General features: G+C 45.5%; 1 protein-coding gene across 3 annotated transcripts in view; it reads right to left on the bottom strand.

Annotated features, from left to right (window-relative positions):
• The window catches only part of PRRC2B (proline rich coiled-coil 2B), a 49,472-nt gene extending 35,245 nt beyond the window's left edge, over nucleotides 1-14,227 (bottom strand). For all 3 annotated transcript variants that reach the window (XM_009286940.1, XM_009286941.1, XM_009286942.1), the window contains exons 1-4: nucleotides 14,182-14,227; nucleotides 2,408-2,575; nucleotides 1,248-1,425; nucleotides 928-1,030 (exon numbers count right to left, since the gene is read on the bottom strand). In XM_009286940.1, coding sequence (XP_009285215.1) covers nucleotides 928-1,030; nucleotides 1,248-1,425; nucleotides 2,408-2,522 — 396 coding nt within the window. In that variant the 5' untranslated portion in view covers nucleotides 2,523-2,575; nucleotides 14,182-14,227. The remainder of the gene's footprint in view (nucleotides 1-927; nucleotides 1,031-1,247; nucleotides 1,426-2,407; nucleotides 2,576-14,181) is intronic.
• Nucleotides 14,228-16,042: the final 1,815 nt, after the last annotated feature.

Here is a 16,042-nt window from a genome sequence, read left to right as displayed (position 1 = left end):
CAGTTCAGACCTCTAGATCACCCAGATGTCACTGAATACCACAGGTCTCCCCAGCTTCTTGTTGGGACTAAAGTTAGCTGCTCCCCACTCCAGTGTACTATGATGCTACAGCAAAAATCCTCTTCTCTGCCCTGCCTCTCATCTCTCCTCTGCTCATCTTCACCAACTATTTCCTCAAACCATTCCTTGTGCTTTCCTCCCTCTAATCAAGCTTTCCCTTTGTTCTGTTGCATTTTCCCATATGGTCCCTCTTAATCTTCTAGATTTGTTCCATGCTACACCTCAGCTTGAAGGCTACCCTACTTTCTCGCGCATTAGCCACTCTTCTCCTCTTCAAAACCTAACTCCTGTCCTGATTTCCCCGAACCTCAAGGGCTGGGAATTTTTTTTTTTTTTTAAACTAGAAGTGTGAAATCTGCAGTACTGAGGGGCCAGATCCCTGCACTCTCTAGGGAAGCTTTCTTACTTGCCAGTAGCTTTTTCAGGTCCTGACACTGGCTACTTCTCCCACATGACCAGATCTCTTCTTATCAAGTCTCCTCAGGCTGGAAGCAAGAGCTGGATCTGTTGTCACCAAGCGACAATTGAATTAGACCCAAAGTAAAGTAGTTTAGAAGCGCTAACCAGCCATCCCACATTCCAGCCATTCTTTCTAGACTGAAGCTAGACTTTCTGCACACACTTGAAAGGTACAGAGGTAACGTCCACAGAATTATACTCTAACTGCAGCACAGCATTCCTCAGGCACAGTAACTTGGAGTGAAGACAAGTCAATTCTACAAGAATTGATTATACAGGAGCTGTTCTGTAAATTGCAGTCTGCTGATTCTTACTTGTGCAAGGCAACACAGACAATTAAAGAAAACCCTCAAGCTGTCTGGGGACAGGGGAAGCAGAGTGGCAGTCACAGAGACCGCTTGCACCTACCTCCTGACTGATTGACTGTGTCGGCTTCTGTAAATTGGAGACAGATTTCTGCAAACCCTGCTGCGGCAGCGACTCCTGCAGCTGTGCAGCCGTCGCACTGGAACTGAAAAGAGACAGCAGAGGTGAGATCAAAAGGGGAATGAAGGCAAGACGGCAGACAAACAACTGGCTATAGCAGTTGCTAAAAGGTCAAGTAACATTGCCTCTACACTGGCGTGGACAACAGAGAACTGATCACTGTAAGGTCCAACACACAGCACAGCAGCGCACAACTGCTGCTGCTTGCCTGACAAAACTTAGCAAAGAGTAGTTCTGCCTACCTCTTTTGGTCTGGCTGATCCTGCTTGTTTGCCCATCCTGTACCGTCCTTGGGTACTATAATGATGTTGGGGTCGTTTCCTTTGTTCTCAGACTTCAAGCTAGGCAAGTTTGCAGGAGGTGGCATGCGCCGGGCAGCAGCAACTTTCCCAAGACTCTGTAAGCCATGTCTAGGAATAACTAGTGAGAAAGGAACAACAGCAGGTCACAGAGGGCTATATCCTGCTAGATAAGTAACCTTAATTAGCATACTGTGGCTGGGTGCAGTCCCAACAGAACTGTACGACAAGCAGCACCACTGCTGCTATGTGAACATACAGGTTGTTTCCCACAGGACCACGGCAAAGCAGCCGTCTGTTGTAGCAGCTGGCTAACAGGCAGCCTCCTACAACAGCCAGGAGGGAGAGAGAAATAGTTCTCCCTAACAGAAAATGCCCACAGAGTCTTTTAGCTACCTGTGCAGATACTACTCTTTCATTTCACCACGGAGAAGCAGCATCGCCCTTTCGCAGCTTGGGGAAACGGCCATCCAAATCCACCTCTTAGCGGACAGCCTGGTAATCTAACCCAGGAGTCCTGAGGTCTAGATTTTCCAGCTCTACCCACCAGATCACATTTATTAAGATGGTATTTTATTTTCTTTGGTTTTCTACTCTCACTCCAGAGCCAGTCCAGGCAATGTTTCCATTTTTTTGACCCCACCATCTACTTTTGCTCACATCTCCACTGCAAAACTAACTCAGGTTCTTCCCCAGAGGCCTTCAGTCCTTGACTCTCACCTCACACAAGGTCTGACCATCTTAAGGCACTTCAGTCAGCTTAACTGTCCTGTCTTGGTATAGCCTAAGACCCCTGTAAGGCTTTCACTCAAGTTTGCAACCTGACCACTTTGCAGCAAGGACACAGGCTAAACGAAAGGGCGACAGTCCCCCAGCTGTTTTGCCGTAATTTCTCCATGTCTCTACAATAACAGCAGCACAAAGAACGGCAGACATTTGCCTTGAAGTCCTCATGAAACACAGGCTTAGACACCAGCACAAACAGCTCTGCAACCCAGCTGCTTCCCACTGGGTATCCTACCCACGGGGCCAACAACCTGAATTAGCTCTGCAACACCACTCTTGGAAGACACCAAAAGGAGCTTTCTGAAGGCATTTCTTACCTGTAGTTCTGATAGCTTCTATTGACTTTCCTTTATACTTATCAAACAGGCTGAGAGTCGAGTACTTGCTTTTCCCATCCTTTCCCTTGGTTATTTGCCCCAAACGATCGGACATTGCGATGAAATGTCATCTAGTAAGGAAATTTCTCTGCGCCGCTCCTGATCTGCCTTTTAATGAAAGAGAACCAGGGAAACGCCATCAAACAGATTATTCAGCCACAGACAAGTGAAAAGTAAAACATGCACAACTGCTAGAACTGCAGATATTCAGTGAGCAGACAGACTAAGTTACAAGGTTTTAACCCTCTCCTCTTTAGTTGCAAGAAGCTTGTGGGATTGAAGATTCATAAACTGAATGAAAAGAACTGCAGAACACACTTCTCACAGCATCTTTTTTTTCCTGCCGCTCCAGTGCTGAAAGAGAGGGTGGTCAAAATAGTCCTTGCTTTAAAAGAATAAGCCTAACAATAAGCAGCTATGCACAAGGATTCCTAAACATAAATGACAGAAAAGCACTGTATCTTATACCACGCTGGAATTTATCATTGGGTTTCCCACTGAAGCACTGGTAGCTGGGTTTGTAATGTTTAGGATTATGGTTCCACACTGGCCACAGTTAACGACTCATACCAGCAATTAACGCTTTGAAAGCATCACCTGAAGGCAACAGAGTTATTTCTTCAAATGCCCTTTTCCCATCTGCTAGCCGTGAGAGTGTGTTAAGGAGTCCAAAAAAACTGCTCAAATGAAACAGGTTCACACTCTTGAACCTGTGGGTTCAGCAGTTCTACTATGAATCCTGAAAACACTTTATAAAAAAGATTACATTTTCTCTGTTGCTGGCACCTTCAACACCATTTTTAGCTATAAATATGCTGAAACATGAGGAACGCACACACTGGAGGTCAACTTTTATGTCAGGGAAAAAAACCATTGCTTACTTTCAATGGACCTTTCTTTCATTTTTTCAAGCATAATTCTCTGTTCTAAATTTTCTCAAATCCAGGAGCTTAATCTAACCTTTTCACACGTAATTTAGATTTCCAGATTTAGCGTTGCAAAGCCTCCACTTCAAGCCTAAAACTGCTGGCAGTTTTATTATACCATCTGCTAGGTCCCATCTTAGGGTTGCAACTCTGTGTTGGAGTAACAAAACGCTATATATATTGGATCTTCCCACCCTTCACCCTTTCTGAAACTCATCCAGCTGAAAGCATGTTTCAAACACAATCAGAAATCACTCTTTCTGAAAGAAACTGTATCTGACCAGAGGCTACAACTTTCACCAGCAATGCTTTATCAAACATGATTTCCAGGTAAGAGGATTAGTCCATCACGCATTATGTACAAAATAAAGCACAGACCACAAACATGTTGGATACAGCCAGTTTGAGAATGTACTGCGATCTGCGACTAGCTGAGTAAAGCCCATCTAGAGGCTGCTGCCAGGGGACAAGTTTCTGACCAATAAACCTGGCACCACACAGCATTCGTTCCTGCATTGCATGATTTAAATTGGGCCTGGCAGGAGCAAGCAGCTGTGTGCTAGGCAGCAAGCAGCACGGTCGGGGATAGAGGAAGAAAAGTATTTTCTGTTGCTCAGTAACAGCATCCACAGGATGCTCAGGAAAAACACCGGGCTCCACACGAAGCCTCACACAGCCACCTTTGCTGGACCACCGCATAGGGCTGCAGCACGAAGGCTTGCGGAGACAACAGGGCTGGCCAGCATTCTTGAGACACCTTTTCTGCAGAGCAGCAAACAGATCTGTGGCTCCAGTCTGGTTCAATCTTTGCTCAGATGGTCACTGTGTGCCAAAGAAAACAATAGCTCCTCACTTGCCCATTTCTACTGTATTTTATTAGTAGGACAGACATGGAAGAGAAAGGGAGAAAAGACACTGATTAGCACGAAGTTGGCAGGAAAGTAGAAGCTGGACTAAGAACAATGACCTGTTTGAACTGGCAGCGTTGTGGGGAGCCCCAGACCACAGTGAATAGCAGAGGGTGCTGCACGCCAGCCCTCAGCTGCACTGGCAAGAGCACAGCCGCCTGCTTTTACAGGTATATTGAGCCTTGCAGAGGGAGCCTGGCTTGGGGTCTATCCAGACCACGTCAATCCTGTACCAACCTCAAACAATCCCAAGCAATAAAGTCCACTTTGAGGTTTAGAAAACTCAAACCAGACAAAATTAATAGGCATTAGGAAAAAAAAGAACTACCACATCAGGTTCAGGAGTTAGCCGGTTAACAGAAAATCCCCGAGTTCCTGAAAGTCAACATGCAAACAGCACGCAGGGTGATGCTGCCAAAGAGAAACCCTGACAACCAGTTATGTAACTGGGTCTCAGCTGCCTCTTGATTACATCTTTTATCATTAAAAGGACACGGGAGGAATAAACAACCACTTCAGAGCAGAGGAGCTGGGGACATGTCGGGATAAAGCCCCTTGTCAAACTTTCTGGGACAGCCACAACTGCTGTCTGGATAAGTGAAATTTACTTGGAACTCCTTCAACGCTTTGAAGCTGAAAACGTGAAACACAGCTTTGTTTGTGTGTTATGTGTACGCTCCAAAGGGGAAAACAAGTCCATGGAGAGGTGAGGTGCTTTCCATACAGTCACTGTGCAAAGAGGCTGCTGAGGCGCCGAGTCCCCTCGGAGCCATCCCACAGGCAGGACCTCGGTGCCTGTCCCTCCTGACAGCAGCCAGCTGCAGATCTGAGCTAGTCCATGGTTGTATTGGCCAGGGGGATCACTCAGCACCCAGGTCACCCACAGCACTTCAGAAAAGCCACAGAGCCTCCCAAGGCTGTCACGACACTGGGACTATTTTCCCACCACACACTCGAGCAGAGAATCCAGGCAGGGATCATCAAGGCCTTTCAGTCTTGCAGAGCAAAGCCATTTCTGATAAAAATCAAGCTCATTAAGAACTGAACTGCCAGCCCGCATGCTTATTATTAGGAGAGCTAGAACCAGAAGGCACATGCCGATGCTGACAACTGAAAACTGACAGCCTCGGCAAAGCCGCTGACCTGTGCTCAGGGTCCCCGTGTCCGATAGCTGACCCTGAAGAAAGCATTATCCCCTCACAGAGAAATTAAAAAAAAAAAAAAAAAAAAAAAAAAAAAAAAAAAAAAAAAAAAAAAAAAAAAAAAAAAAAAAAAAAAAAAAAAAAAAAAAAAAAAAAAAAAAAAAAAAAAAAAAAAAAAAAAAAAAAAAAAAAAAAAAAAAAAAAAAAAAAAAAAAAAAAAAAAAAAAAAAAAAAAAAAAAAAAAAAAAAAAAAAAAAAAAAAAAAAAAAAAAAAAAATCACCAGCATCTCTGCAAGGTTTCTCTCTGGGTTTATAGAGGTCTTTGGGGGAAGGTTCAGTATCAGTTTTAGCATGCAGCTTAGCTCTTCCCGTTCTCAGGGCTAGCAAGGTCTCCTGTAATATCCAGGGACAGCACCGGAGTGCAAAATACTGAGTGTCTCAGAGGAATCAGAAAATACTGCAGTATGACCAGTTACATTAGAGGCCCTAGCGTACAAATAACTGCACCAGAATCACTTCCTGGGCAGAGAGCTTCGCTACCCAGGAGTCTTCACGTCCACATCGTGTTGCCCTGGATTTCATGTGTGGGTACTGACCCCATCTAACTGCCCTTTAAAGGGGTCTCTGGATTAGAAGGTACCAACAGTGACATTTTAAGTGCCAGAGCACGCAAGTCTTGGAGCTACAGCAGGGATCTACTGAGCACGGGGAGCCTGTCCTGCAAAGAGAGCCATGTGAAAACCTTGAGTTACTGGCACTGGTAACAACTGGAAACCCCTGAGCTGAAAACACAGCCAAAGAGAGAGACTCCTGACTTTGATTGTCTGCAAAGCTCTTTGTAAACCTATGTATGAAGGAGGCTGGGCTGCTGGTGTTTTATTCACAAGACTTCAATGGAGCTTGAATACCTGGAAGTTAGCCAGCCTTAATTGAGCAGGGCAAACAGATTTATGAAAGGTAACACACACACACTAGAAGGAATCACTTCAGCTACTCGCACACCACTGAGCTCTACACTGAGCACAATCACTCGGGCAAAGGACCCGAGACCACTGCAGACCTTCACTCCTTGCTCACTTCACAGCAGCAGTCACAAACACAAAACAAAGCAACAGGATGGAGATTAACAGTGAAAAGGCTTTTCTCCAGAAGCAGGAAGATTTTTGACCTGAAATTTTATATAAATTGTTCAGAAACTCACAGGTTGCAAAAGCTGAACCATACTTTCAGAAGAGGAATGTTTGGAGTTGACGTTAAACTGAAATCTGTTGTGGTTTCTAATGTTACTGGTAATGTGAAACCTTTTAAAAAACAGTGCAGTTTTACAGAAGATTAGTGATGTTCACTCTTCTTTAAATACACAGAGACAATTTGGCTGGCACTTCTCATAGCTAAACATTTATCTGTCAACAGGGAGATACCACTACTTCTGGAACACATCCCACCAAGAATCACCTAATTGTGAAACGGTTGCCACCTGCCTCAGCAATGAAAGGCACCACTGGCTGCCCCTGGAAGAGCTTTGGTGAAACAGTGTGACCAGCTGCCCTAGGGGCTTGGTGCCAGGTGCACTTATATCCTGTAGAAGCCCTGTTTGGGCCAGGCAGAGATCATCAGCCTAGCGCAGAAGGGACCAAACGAGCATTCAGTTCCTAGGAGAGGCTGCTTAGTAAGGAGGGGAGCAACAGGAGAGTATCAGCATTGAAGTACAAAGTCAGTGGGATCAATGCAGAAGAGCTGTGCAGCAGGCAGAGGCTGTTGCAAGAGTCTAGGCCACAAGAAGCTGCTTGCTGTCATTCTGTTGCATTGTTTCCAAAGGGACCTGCTAAGATTTGTTGGTACTCCTGAAAAAGGGCCTGCTGAGATCCTGAATGTGGCACCAAGTCCTGCCAGACAGGGAGAAGCAAGTCAGCAGTCTGCAGTGCAGAGAAAAGATAGACACTCCGTAGCAAAGACAGCTCCTGATTCATAAGGTGGGACCCTTCTTGCTTAGCTAAACAGGTGTATTTGGCAGTACCAGTTCTTTTAATTCTGCACAATTCCAGCTTCTCTCTGCATCTCCCATGAACCTTGTCTCCTTGTAAAAACAGGAGACAAAAATCACGTCTCCCATGATTTATTGCAGAGGTATGCTGCTAGCTGAGTAATACTGTTGGAGGCTGTCTGCCAGAAGACTTGCCCGCTGGCCAGCCCCGTCATCAGGCCTCCCAGAAGACTTGCCCGCTGGCCAGCCCTGTCATCAGGCCTCTCATCACCCTGGATTTGAGACATGCAGCAGGACCACGAAGCGGAGACGCAGAGTCTTCTGGACAGCATATCTATCATTAACTCTGTGGCATGCCCCAGAAAGGCCATGGTCCTGTAAGATGACCTGACCTCATTTTCTCAGCTCTGTCTTCACCAAGCTCACCTGCTGCCCCCTCTTATAAATATACCGACAGGTTGGGAATCACAACTACTGTTACTGAACCACTGCACGGTTCTAGAGAAAACAGATCTCCATAATCTCACGTTTGGCCTGTGAAATACAGAAGCCCCACCTCTCTGCTAAACAGCTTTCCCAGTGCTGGGAAGGCAGGCAGCAGAGAAAGGCAGCCAGAAAGGGTGGATTTATAACTTACTGTAAAACCGATAAAGCAGACAGGAGTCTGAAGAGCTCAACTGTATTTACACAAAAACATTAGCAAGTTCTGTGGTCCTTTCTGTAAGGGCTGGACAGACAATGCCACACCCTTAAAAGGAGCCCTGACCTCCAGTAATTGAGGATGCAAACGAAGATAAGAAATACTTCATCCTGAGGATGCAAGACTATGGCATGGAGAGAAAAAAAATCCAGCCAGAAAGCTGGTCCACAACCCACAGAAAGTACTTACAAGATCCTGTGCTCATGAAACTCCTCCTCCTTTTCAAGCAGCAGAAAACCCAAGGTGTGCAGTAAATTCTTCTCTTGAAAGGAATGTCTGTCTACAGCAGCACTCCAGAGAAACGGAGCCCATTTTCTGCCCATCTGCTGCATCATACTGTAAAGACGGAACTGACCCCTCGGTGCCAGCTTGTCAGGAAGGAATAACTGTATCTCTAACCCAAGAGGAAGCGCTGTAGGGCTTTCATGTCCCTCAGAATCAGGAACTGATTACTGCAGGGAGGCAGGAAAGTACCTTACGAAGCACCAACGACCAACATCACACTCGTCGCCCTCTCATCCAGGCCATAAAGGTGTTAAATGAGACATGCCCCAGCATGAACTGACTCCGACACCCCTATCTATAAACCTCGCCAGGCTCAGAAACCGTGACTTCCTGTAGGCACTTCTGCAGCAAGACACAACAGAAATCAAGGAGCATATTTCTTTGCTGTTTCACATTTCAGAGGCAAAACCCAGAGAGGACAGAGCAGCTCAGTTCAGCAAGAACGACCTGTGGCTTCAACAAATCCAGACCCCAACCGCTCTAGTACAAGAGGAAAGGGAAGTGACCTAGTGATCTCCACCAGCTGCCTGCACAAAGGAGGGCTCACATTCAAATACAAATCCTTACCCTTAAGAGCTGTACTTATGCTCTGGCTCCTCCACAACCGAGGCCCAGAGCTGAAGCATGCTACCTACAGCCTCCAAAGTGATTCTGCCTTCCACTTTGCCCTGCTCAGGTTCCTCCGAGAGCTGAATGCCCGGGGAGAACACACACACGACATCCTGTTCCCTCAACACCAAAGCAAGGGGGCTGATCACGAGCAAGCAATTTAAATCCAAATACAAAAGAAATCCCTGGCATAATGCTCTGTTGGCAAAACCTGTTCAGAAAGCTCCTGGCAACATTCAGCTGAACTGTAAGGTAAACCGGGCATTTAGGTACCTGAGCAACAACAACAGACTGCAAATAGCTGGTAGGGATCTCCTGATGGGTAACGGGGCCAGTACTATCAGTCCTATTTTACAGGCTTGGTAACCAAGGCAGAGAAACAAGTTGCTCAAGTACCACTGTAGGCAGTGTTAGAGGTCCCAGAGCTCAGGTTTTTGCTCCAGCCACCCAAACCCGCACTGCCAAGACCCTCAAAGAAAATGCAGCTCTTGATCACAAAGGAGCAAGTTGTAAAGAAGAGTCAAACGAGGAGGGAATGCATTGCAGCAGCATCTGCCATGTCTAGAACAACGTCTTCCAGTGGAAGAGACCATCCACCGGCACAGAAAGCAGACCCAATCCTGTCCATTACTTCAGAGGAGCCCACGAGGGTAGGAAGCACCCATACAGCGTGAACTGTTCTCAGGCCATTGCACCAGGTCTTAGGACTGACAGCTCAAGCCAAAGACGCTTCCATCACTAAAAACTAAACCAAACACCACTGCATTTTAAGGTTGTGAAATTCCTTTAGTCCTGACACTGCTGCCACACAGACTTTTAAAAATCATCACAGTGATGATACCCATATAACCGAGGTGAGATACAGCAAGAGTGGCATAGGCGAAACACCTGTGCTGCCAGCTCCAGAACCCAAATATAAGCCTCTGAGTTGTCAGATGTAGCTCACCTTGGAGAGCCCTACACAGCCAGGACAAGGACAAGTGGAAGGACCGCAATCGACTGCTGCCAGAGAACAGATGCATTCCGAGATGTGACCACAGAAATTCTTCCAGTGAAGTCACAAACATTTCACAAATCTTTTACCTGGTCCCACGCTCAGCAACTTACTCCATCTGTCAGCAGCGAACATAAGTTTTACAGCAAGCAAGCAGAGAGGAAATCAGAGATGTCACAGCTCCAAGAGATGAAATCAGAGCAAAGCTGGCAGTCTTTAGGTTAACAGTTCTTTTTGCAGGAACAGATACAGCTCTTTCCACACAAATGCCATCAGCTGTTGAGTAAGCAGCTCTGTTTTCTCTGCAGTCTCAGGAAGGATCACACTGGAATGGGGAGGTGGGTGTTTACCTTGTGCCGATGAGCCTCACTACCAGATCTGCGCTTTGGTAACACCCCTCCACACTCTCAGGCTGTCTGCTGACTTCAGGGCCTCAGCTCCCATTCAGGTTATGAACAAAAGGTTATCTTTATGAAGAGAGAGACGAGATAAAAACCAATTATATTAATCAGCAGGCAGTAAATGCCAATCCTCACTGCACACACAAGGGAGAGGTTCCTGTACACCCCTGCTGAGCAGATCCCTCAAGTCCTGTTCCTCCCCAAGGCGCTGATGGGAGCTCCTCCAGCAGGCACCTCTACAGCCAGACAGGCCAGCACCAACACACACACTGCAGGGTACAAAGCTGCCCTGGCAAGAGCTGAATAGATCTTTCTCTATCAGATTTCTCCAATTTCCCACAGCCATCAAGACTGATGCAGCCAGTTCAAACCATTAATAAGATTACAAGCAGTTTAGACAAGCCTGCAGTTCATAAACACTGCAGATGCTGAAGTTTCCAAGGAAGCATTTCTCCAGATTCCCCAATTTTAACAACACTAGAGCAATGCAGCATTGCACAGCAACCTTTCTTAGAAGAAGCCTATTCACAGGAGCCATTTGCACTAAAAATGAATGCCAAGGAAGTTAACAGGAATCTGATGGGAAAAGGACACAGGTACAAAGTGATAAGAAACCCAACGTTACATGCAGTGTGGTTCAGTACTCTGAAGAAAGGAGCTTTAGATACCTTCAGGTAGCTTTAGCTTTTCTGGAAAGCTAAGCAACTCAGACTATGTACAAGACATCTGGACTACGCCGAGCCGGACAGGAAGTGAAAACATTTCACAGATGCTTTAATTTACATAGATATTTGCAGTGCATAACTGACAAGGTGTGTAAGCGTCATCACTTCTATTTTCCAGACAGGAAAATGATACTGCAGAACTCTGCAGCTATGCTGAGTGGCACAGAAAGAAACAGACCCTTCATCTCTCACTTTCTAGGGCTAGAAACTACCCTCTGAATTGCAGTGCCTTCCCAATGCTGTGAGGCCAGGAGCAGCATGAAGCCCTGCTCCAGAGGAGTTCTGGAGGAGCAGGTCTGCATGCCAGGATGGGGAACGCTGCAAACACCTCCTAAACGAACCACCCCATACACTGCTTTCACTGCAACAGGATCACAGGCATCACTAAAGGCAACATTTTGCTCAGACGCAGAACACTAACACCGTAATAAGAACACTAACACCGTAATAAGAACACTAACACCGTAATAAGAACACTAACACCGTAATAAGAACACTCAGATCTCGTGAATCCACTCCTAAATGACAGTTCGTGAAGTTTCAATTGCTAGGTGGGAGCTTGATTTTCTGGTTATTTCAGAAGAAGATAAAACCGTGCTTCATACTATTCCAGCCATGAAGAAGCATTTCTTGAGCATGTCCCTACTCCCCTGCCTGCTTCACAGCCCACTCCAAACTCTGAACAAGAGCACTCAAGGCTTTTGTACGGGCTCCCAGCCCACATACAGGTAGGAAGAGCTGAAGAACCCACCCCACAGCAGAACTCTTAAAAAAAAAAAATTACTATATTCCCACACAAGAAATGCCTGTGGGAGGCAAAGTCCCAGCGCAAGCTCTTCAAACTTGTCTCTATTCACTCCTTGCAGCACCATCACTACAATTCCTGTCCAAAATGTCTCAACGGCTACCCAGGAAGGATTCCTCCACCAAGCCTCTTCCAACAGGGTGCAAACTCTGCAAATACTATATAGGTTACTCCTCTTAAGTGCTACTCACCTGAAATTCAAAGGCTATGGAGGATGCTCCCAACAGCTAATTGAAGCCCTGTGGACATCTGAAGTACTACAGTCCAACAGAGTAGTCCTCTTGGCCAGATCCTAGGGTGCTGTTAGCAAGTCCTCGCTTTCTTCCCGGTATTTTTCCTATATTACTTTGCACTTAAGCCTGGCTCACCTTTACCTCCTCTTTCACTTTTGCATGTTTCAAATCTGCACATTACCTCTTCCCTTTCACTCAAGGTATGATTGTTTTCACCAGTCCTCCACAAATTAATACCCGTAGTCTCTTAAAGAGGTAACAGTGACCTCTCTTGCCCCTTCCAGTTTACCAGCACTTTCCTGAAAATGTAAGTGTTCAGAAGCAAAATACAGTCACTGTATTTTGGCTGTAAGCGCAATGGCCCCCTGCAGAACCGCACATACACCTTTTAACACCTCAAACCACCTTCTGTCCTCACAGACCCCACAGCATTGCAAGTCAAGCAGCTTCACAACTAACCAATGCCACAGGTAAATACAGAACAACCCAGGGCTACTAGATCAGCCTCCGGTCCACTTCAACTATGGTCCAATGCTCCCAGACCAAAAAAAGGGATCAGGATTTACAGCTATACACATCCGAACAGCTTTGCTCCGAAATAAACGGCTCATAAGCTCAAACTTCTCAGTTACTTCTGCGCAGGAAGCACATGCGCACACAGAAGCACATGCACACACAGAGAACATCCTGAATACCAGTACAAGTTACTAACTAAAAATGAGCCCAAGCTACATTTCAGTGAGGTTTAACATTGTAATACAATCTCCTGCTTTAGCCCCATTTTTCCCTCCTGCGGAAAAGGACAACTCTAACCAAACCAGATGGGTTCCGCACATATCTGCAAAACCCCCTTCAGAAGGTGCTTTCCAGGAGCACGCTGTCATGACTTTCGTAATGAAGTCACTTAATTTCAGCAGTTAGAAAAAGAAGTTCTGCAAGGGAGAGAGCTGCACCTCCCCAGCCTTTACCCGTCCACTCTGCTTTCACCTCATTGTCTGATACCTGACAGACTCACAGTTGTATTTCTTCTGTTCCAAATGACAAACTAGTGATAAGGAGCTGTGAAATTATCGACCTATTAGGAGAATGAGTCAGTGCCACATGAAAACCAAAACCCACTTACAAGGCATGATTAGCTGAAGAGCAAGGCACTCATTGCCAAGTTGCAGAATAAATGAGGAAAGAGGAGCAGGAATGACCAGAGGTCCAGCCCTTGGAATAAACCCTCTCCCTCCCGCCCCTAAAGTTACCGTCCTGTATTCAGTAAGTTTCTCCTGTTCATATTGCTTCTATTCCCAGAACAAGAAAATTACACACAATTACAAGTGCAAATGCCACTATAGCAAAATCTCTTTGTACAGACTATCGTCATAAAAGAAAAAAGAAAATGGCTTACTATTATTTTCAATGCAGCAGCACTTAAGAAAGTTAGCCCGGCTCACCCTTAAATACTTTCAATTACTCAGGTAAGTACAACGAAGGCCTTGAGCAACCAACACTTTTGAATCTTAAAGAGGCAGGTAATTCTGTAATGCATAATCCAACAGGCTCTGTACTGTACAACCCAGGCACTACCGGACATGCCTAAACCATGGTCCTGATTTTTCCCAGTTACACCTCGGACGCGATACCCTGCAGGATGAGGAGGATGTGCTACAGGAATCGGGTGCTGTGCAAAAGCATCAGTGCCACACACACGAGGACCGAGGATTGTTTGTCTTTATACCATCGCTCAGTCAGATACCACGGCACGCTGCGTCAGGCACAAGACAAATACGGACTCTAATGCCACCCCTACTTTTAGGAGGAGGTTGTTCAAGTAAATTAACCTTTGAAGTTAGGTTTTACACAAAGCTTTAATAAAAGGCATTATTAAAATGTCACTATAAAGTTAAATCATTTTAATAAAAATTCTTTAGGAACATTACTCATATTTATTAAAACTAAAATACTTTTAAACCCTGCATCTCCTTTCCAGCATCTGTATGGACTATTTACTTACTCTTCCAGCTCCAGCCAGTTGGCCGAGTTTCACTTTTAAGCTCTCATGCACACACAGAAAAAGAAAAAAAAGCCCACAGTTCATCAAAAAATGCACTGTAAGACCAAATAAAAAATTATCCTAGTTTAGAAAAAACAAGGCACTATATAATTACAACTTTGGAAACATTATAACGCTCGTGTTTTTACTATTTTTTTTTTTAAAAAAGGTTATATTTTCTTACCAGCGAAGACCCCTGAAAGCATCCTAAAATGTGTGACATCTAATCTGCTCAAGCCATGCAGAAAAGCAGACCAGACCAACAAATAAAAAAAAAAGGAATCAACTTATATTCAATGTACATATCAAATTAAGCACAAAATCAAAATACAGCTAACAGCAGATGTACTTGTACTGGCTTGAGGAAACATGTAATTTAAAAAAAAAAAAAAAAAACAACAAAACCAACCCCCCCCAGCAATCTCAAACCGTATTTGCGATTTTTCTGAGTATGATTTTTAATCTGAACTTTTTATCTGTAAAAAGAAAAGTACCAGCCCATTTCAAAGAGGTCATATAGGAGAGGTCTTGTTTATCATACCCCAAAAATAGACTCTGCTTAGGCCACAGTCCTGAAAGAAGTAGCATTGCCCATGATGAACCCACAAAGATCTCAGGGACCCCAGATGCGCTCCTGATAAAACCCAGGCCCATTTACAATACTTCATTTGAAGTGAAAAATGCAGGTAGATATTTCAATTTTTCAGACAGAAATCATCCCGAAACCATCACTTTCCATCCCCTCTTTAAATTCCACTTTCGGAATATGGTCTCAGCCTCCCTCCTCCTCCCTACCTCTTCCAGGTGACTTTATTCCCCAGTCCCTGGCCCGGAGCACTAGCTTTTAGGACGCTGGGGTTTAACTACCCCCCAGTGCCAACTGAATGTGCAAAAGGCGTGGAAAAGGCAGGTCCAAAGGTTACATCCTTGCCAGTTTATATCTGAGAAATCTACTCATCAGGAGCCGATTCTCCAAACTCGGGCTCTCCAAGGCAGGGACAGCTATTTACGCATCCTGAAAAGGCCCATTCCAGTGGAGGCCCCATGTCATCTGCAAGACAAGGCTTAACACAAACCGAACCTCCACTATAAACCTTGATTCACTCCCGGAAGGGGCGGGATGCCTTCCCCCTAAGCAGACTACAGCAGATGATGTAGACGCTGCGATGTGTTTATACGTAATACCTGTTCCTAGAAAGAAACAGAACTACTAAAGTCCTAAACATTTATATTTATTATATGTTATCACCCCAAACACCAGTAACATCAATATACAAATACCTGATGAGTTGATACTCGAAACAGTATCTCGCCCTTTGCACGTTCGGAGGACAAAAACAAAACACAACTTTCCTAACAAAACCCACAACTCCCCGCTCTTTCAAACCCTGTCGGCCAGCTTTGACTTTGGGGACCAGGGGGTTATTCATAACCACCTTAACGAAAAAAAACCCTCCTAGTGCACAACCAACGCTACTAAACAAACCACCCCCCCGGGGAAGATGCACAGCACATGTGTCCCAGGACCCGCATTAGGGTTTCCCCAGCTTGCAGCACATCTGCTCCCACACAGAGATGAAAAACTCCTTCCTAAACCAAAAAAAAAAAACAACCACCCGCCTTTTCAAACCTACCTAACAAGCTCTCCCAGCACCAAAGCGCACAAACTCCATCCTTGCTCCCCGCCCCCAGCAGCCGCCCCGCACACCCCCCACCCCAAGCCGCATTTCAGCTTTCGGCCTCAGCAACCCTTTTGTAGGCTCCCGCACAATAACAAACCGACCGAGCCTTCTGGACGCCACCCCCCTTGTTTTGCTGAGAC

Source organism: Aptenodytes forsteri, unplaced genomic scaffold, assembly GCF_000699145.1.
Source record: "Aptenodytes forsteri isolate BGI_AS27 unplaced genomic scaffold, ASM69914v1 Scaffold136, whole genome shotgun sequence".
Taxonomy (NCBI): domain Eukaryota; kingdom Metazoa; phylum Chordata; class Aves; order Sphenisciformes; family Spheniscidae; genus Aptenodytes; species Aptenodytes forsteri.
This window is presented reverse-complemented; position numbering and strand designations above follow the sequence as displayed.